The sequence below is a fragment of the Mus caroli genome, chromosome 16 (genome assembly GCF_900094665.2).
Source record: "Mus caroli chromosome 16, CAROLI_EIJ_v1.1, whole genome shotgun sequence".
In the NCBI taxonomy this organism is placed as follows: Eukaryota; Metazoa; Chordata; class Mammalia; order Rodentia; family Muridae; genus Mus; species Mus caroli.
Window position 1 is genome coordinate 81,977,761 of NC_034585.1, and position 5,751 is coordinate 81,983,511.

Below are 5,751 nucleotides of genomic sequence, written 5' to 3' on the forward strand. Positions count from 1 at the left end.
GGATGGTTGTGAGCCACCATGTGGTTGCTGGGATTTGAACTCTGGACCTTCGGAAGAGCAGTCGGGTGCTCTTACCCACTGAGCCATCTCACCAGCCCTGCACTGTTGTTTTTAAACATCTTTCCATGTGACTCAAGTGCTGTGTAGCCAAATACATTTTACCTTATCCATTGTTATTAGATAGGTTTTGCTTTTGCTTTCTCAATTCTTAGGTAGTAAGGTCCTGGCCACTTCAAACTAAAATAAACTTCAATTTTCCTTTTAAATTTTGTATTTAAATTTGTGTGTGAGGCATGTGTGTGTGCCTGTGACACGGTGTACATACGGAGGTCAGAAGAAAACTTGGTGGGGTGGATTCTTACCTTCCACAGTTACAGAGTTCTGGGGATCGAGCTCAGGTGCCAGCCAGTACTTCACCCACTGAGCTGTTAGCTGGCCCAGAGCTGAAGTTCTGAGCATATGGTTTCCATCTCTCTCTCTCTTTTTTTTTTAATGGTTTTTCAAGACAGGGTTTCTCTGTATAGCCCTGGCTGTCCTGCAACTCACTTTGTAGACCAGGCTGGCCTCAAACTCAGAAATCCGCCTGCCTCTGCCTCCCGAGTGCTGGGATTAAAGGCATGTGCCACCACGCCCGGCATAGTTTCCATATCTCTTGATGTACATTTTGGATGTTTACATTGGTCAGCTCTGTCACGATCATCGGCTTGTCACGTATTGGTTAAATAAATGACTCCAGTGTTTGACTAGCATTCTCTTTATTCCCATTTGCAGGAACCTTTAGAAGTAAACCTCGAGCCTCCAGGTCCTCTTACTTTAGCCATGAGCCAGTTTCTCAGTGAGATGCAAGAGAACAAAAAGCGAGTTGTGACACCTAAAGAGCTCTTTTCTCAGGTCTGTAAAAAGTGAGTATCAACTTGTTTGTGCTTTCAGTGCGTCAGTGAGATGCTGAGAAAGGTTTATGACCAATAGCACCAGAACCAACTGCATCAACATATTTCATGCTGATTGAAAAGCAGCATGCTTTGTGTGATAATTAAATCTGCCTAGGCTATTCTTACAGCAGACACAGTTTTTGAGAAAACTCTGACACTGTTACTTTAAGACTTTAGTGTAGTAGACTCATCCTGCTTTTCTGTGTGTTTTCTTTAGAGCAACACGTTTTAAAGGGTACCAGCAACAAGACAGCCAGGAGCTGCTTCGCTACCTACTGGATGGGATGAGAGCAGAAGAACACCAAGTTAGCATACTCTGAGAATCTTGTTTGTAATCTCATGGGCGCACTTGCCGTTTCCAACCAGTCCCAGAGGCCGATGTGCTTTTAAACACTTACTTTATACCAGGGTTTCCAGCCAATGTGCTTCTTCATTTGGGACAAGTGAGCAGGGTTAGAATGATTCTCCTAAATGGAGGTTTTCTGTTTACTGCAGCAATCCCATCTTTAAGGACTCTGTTACAGTAGACTCCGAGAGGAGAGATGCAGAACACTGGAAAACATTTCTCCCCAGACAGTCCTTGTTGCAGCATACTCTTCCCGAGTATGGCTTACTACAAGTGCTGAATCTGGGAAGTATTTGCACTTTAGTTAGAGTCAGGAGATGCATTTTTAAACTAAACACTTTTGTTAATTACCAGGATATATAGTGCATTTTGGAGGTATGAGTTTAATTAATTATACTAGTAACAGTAATAATAACTCATTTTGTTTTCCATTTAAACCAGGCAGTTCTGTGTTTCATGTGAACTACCTTTTATAGTTCTTGCAGCCATCCTATAAGTAGACTGTTCTATTACTCCGTAGGCTGGTGTAGAAATGTCCCATCCTTAACTCAGGAATGGCACAGCAGTAAGTGTTGGGGCTGGTTCTTCTAGCTGCAGCATAGCCTCACTAGCACTGAATATCTCAATGTTTTCCTGAAGTGGTGGTGTGCCCTAAGAAGCGGTGTTGAATAGGCTTAAGGTCTTGAAGTGCTAAGACCATCCCTGTATTCAGAGATTTGCTTTGTAGGCTTAATAGGCATAGGTTTTCTTCAGCTCCTTGAATTAATCTTGAAAATGTGATTATCTCAGTAAATTTGTGGAGCTGTATCTTACTCCTTTAATTTATTACATATTTTCTAAGGAAAATAACTTTAAAATTTAATAGTGTATATATATTCATTTTATTATTTTAGAGAGTGAGTAAAGGAATTCTTAAAGCATTTGGTAATTCTACTGAAAAATTGGATGAAGAAGTAAAAAATAAAGTTAAAGGTAATGTCTGATTTTTTGAATTAAAACACTATAGTTGAATTCTTCTGTACCTTAGGACAAAATTACTGACTGGCACATATATTTCAAACCCAGAATTAATTTAAATACAATTTACCCATGTTATTGTTGAGTTTCAAAAATCAGCCCTCCAGGGGCAAATATTTTGGGAAAGCTTAGCTTGTGATATATTCTTTTTATGCATTAATATATTAAGATCTATAAAGATAGAATTAAGATAGCATCACAATTTTATTTTTCTGAAACTAATTCTAATTAACAGACAGTAAGTGAATGACACTAGTCTGACTTATCCATAGCTGGTTATCAATCATAAAGCTGTCTTAGCTCTAGCTCAGGCTGCTCCAGAACTCACACATCTTTCTGCCTTGGCCTCTTGAGTGCTGGAATTAGAGGCATGAGCCACTACACTTGGCTCTGTCCACAGAATTTAATATGATGGTGGGATTCTCCTGCATGCTTTCCTATAAAGTCACAACTGCTTATGTGTAACTGCTGAGCATTTGACACAGGGCCGATGGAACACAAGAGCTACGTTGGATTTTCATTTAAGTTTTGTAAAATGTTAGCTAGCGGTCCCAGTGACCAAGGGTTCCAGTATTAGCCTCCTAACAGCTGTGCCTCCTCATCTTGCCATAGAGTCTGCCTGGTAACAAAACAGTGCCTCTGGCGTCTGCATGTGGGCAAAGACCACTTGAGTAATGTTTATACACTTCATGGACTTTGAAAAGTATGTGATTAGATATTAAAATACTCTCTGACTTTAAGCATGTCAAAAGTATTAATAGGACTGTAGAAAGTCAAACGTAACAATTTGCCTGATAGTTCCCAGGAGTTTTGTATTGTTTTGTTTTCAGAGCTCATAGACCAAGTTGTGTCTAGTCTTCTGTTAGACTGCAGTCTCCTATCAGTACTGGTTGTCGTCAGAGGTTAGCGCTGGAACAAGGGGTGATGGGACTGACTAGCAGAGTCTCACCTGGTTGTTTCTGATCATGATAACAGTCCACTGAGTGGAAGTTTGTTTCCTGTTAATAGACAGGAAGACACACACACACAGACACACGCGCACACACACACACACACACACACACACACACACACACACACGCACGCGCGCGCACGGACACAAATCATTTATAAAAAGGTAATTGTGTTAATTTTGTTCTCAGTGGTAGACTATATACTGTTAACTCCCACAACTTACAAATGTAACACTGGTAATTATGAATAGAGAAAAAACTTTTAGGGACAGGAAATTAAGAATGAAAATTTAGATAAGTTATTTAAACTTTTCCCAATTAACTTTAAGAAATAATTGTAATTCTTTTGTTGTTATAGATTATGAAAAGAAAAAGGCAATCCCGAGTTTTGTGGACCGCATCTTTGGTGGCGAGCTGACTAGTACGATCATGTGTGATGAATGCAGGACTGTAAGTGGGTGTTGTGGGGTGGGCTTGGACACTGAGGACGGACAGACATATCTAATTAAAGCAGGAATGAGGAGTGTGCCTCAGCCAGGGTTATTTAATTATTGACTACTAGAGTGGTATTGTTGGTTGGTCTTGAGATGAAGTCTTGCTCTGTAGCCCAGGCTGGCTGGGAACTCATCAAAGTTATCCAGCCTCAACCTCTGAGGGCTGGCATTCTAAGTATGTACCTCCATCCCCAGCCCTCGCATGATAGTCTTTTTGATGTATATGGTTACTCACTGTAAACATATTTATTACCCTTAAAATCTTTAATAAATTACAATAACTAAATTCTTCCCCCAACTTATGGTCTTCAAAGTTCTATAATTTTTCTATTTCAAATATTCTTTCTTTTTCAAAGATTTATTTATTTTATACATGTGAGTACACTGTAACTTTCTTTAGACACACCAGAAGTGGGCATCTGTAGTGGGCAGATCCCATTACAGATGGTTGTGAGCCACCATGTGGGTGCTGGGAATTGAACTCAGGAGCTCTGGAAGAGCAGTGAATGTTCTTAACCGCCCCCTTCCAAGTTTCTTAGTCCTTTGCTTACTAAATGCCACCTTCTACTGTTCATCCTTGGGTGGTGAGAGAGGAGCCCGGATAGGTAATTCTTAACATGAATGTCTTTCTCTGCTGGATGGGACTAATGTAATAGTAAGATTTAACATATTTTTTTCCTTTCCCTTTTACATTGCCTCTGGTTGGTTAAGGTCTCCTTGGTGCATGAATCGTTCCTTGATTTGTCTCTTCCAGTTTTAGATGATCAGGTGAGTATTACTTTAGCAAACAAGATTTACTTCCTTTTGTGTTAATTTTGTCTTTGTAGGATTTTATGAGGAACATCTTTTAAGGATCTGTGTATTTCCAGCCAGCCCATTGAGAAGTTTTCCAGTGTTTACTAGAGATGGAATCATGTTTAGGATTTGAAAAGAAAAAGGGCTCTGTTCTTTACTTAAAAGCTGTGTCTAGGATTCTTTGTAGGTATTATCTTGATAGGATTACATATAGGGGAGTATTTTTTTTCCTATTAAAATAACTGTTTTCTGTATTTAAAGCTGACCACAAGTCCCTTGTAGTCTTTAGTGCATAAAGATTAAACAGAAATGATTATCTCAATTTATGCCATATTAATTGGGTTCCTTTTAAGTTGCTGTAAGATACAAGCTGCTGGGTGTGGTTTCCTGTGACTTTACTCTCAACTCTGGGGAGGTACAACTTAGCAAACCTCTGAATTTAAACTTGGGGTGGTCTATATAGGAAGTTGCAGGCCAACAAGGGTGACCCAGTGAGCACCCAACTTGTAAACAAGTGACTGAGTCATTATTCAAGTGACTTTATTCACTTTACTTTCCCTAAAACCATCATTTACATGCAGAAAAAGACAAAACTACCGAGGAATGTGGTGTGATCTAGAAACCGCTTACACAAGTGCATTTACAAAAGGACATCTATACAACATGCTCTGGCATGCAGCCAGTAACACTCACTGCACTCCTTTCTAATCTACTTACATGTCACACTTTTTGTGTACATAGGTATATTTGTGTAGGGGTATGTGCAACTGATTGTAAGGTGGCTTTGAACCCATGGAGGAGCTAGAGCTTGGATGGTTGTGAGTCACTTGACAATGGTGCTCCTTCTAACTGCTGAGCCAGTTCCTCCCCCTCCCTCCCATGGCCTTCTTTCTGTTTTGTTTCATATTTCCTCAGCCTGTGATGATTGTTATCGGAGACAGAGTGTCTGTATGTCTGTCCTAGTTGTCCTGGACTTGCTCTGTATTCAGGCTGGCCTCTAACTCAGAGATCTGTCTGGCTCTGCCTCCTGAGAATTGACATTAAAGGGGTGTGTCACCATGCCTGACCTTTACATAACTTTTTATATATTGTAGGAATTAAAAATAATGGAGTAGGAGCCGGGCGTGGTGGCGCACGCCTTTAATCCCAGCACTCGGGAGGCAGAGGCAGGCGGATTTCTGAGTTCGAGGCCAGCCTGGTCTACAGAGTGAGTT

At 40.4% G+C, this 5,751-nt stretch overlaps 1 protein-coding gene across 5 annotated transcripts in view; it reads left to right on the top strand.

The window, feature by feature from the left end:
• Usp16 (ubiquitin specific peptidase 16) overlaps window positions 1-5,751 on the top strand; it is a 31,351-nt gene that overhangs the window by 17,837 nt on the left and 7,763 nt on the right. For all 5 annotated transcript variants that reach the window (XM_021185640.2, XM_029470395.1, XM_029470394.1 and 2 more), the window contains 5 exons: window positions 772-902; window positions 1,150-1,237; window positions 2,172-2,250; window positions 3,607-3,698; window positions 4,454-4,510. In XM_021185640.2, coding sequence (XP_021041299.1) covers window positions 772-902; window positions 1,150-1,237; window positions 2,172-2,250; window positions 3,607-3,698; window positions 4,454-4,510 — 447 coding nt within the window. The remainder of the gene's footprint in view (window positions 1-771; window positions 903-1,149; window positions 1,238-2,171; window positions 2,251-3,606; window positions 3,699-4,453; window positions 4,511-5,751) is intronic.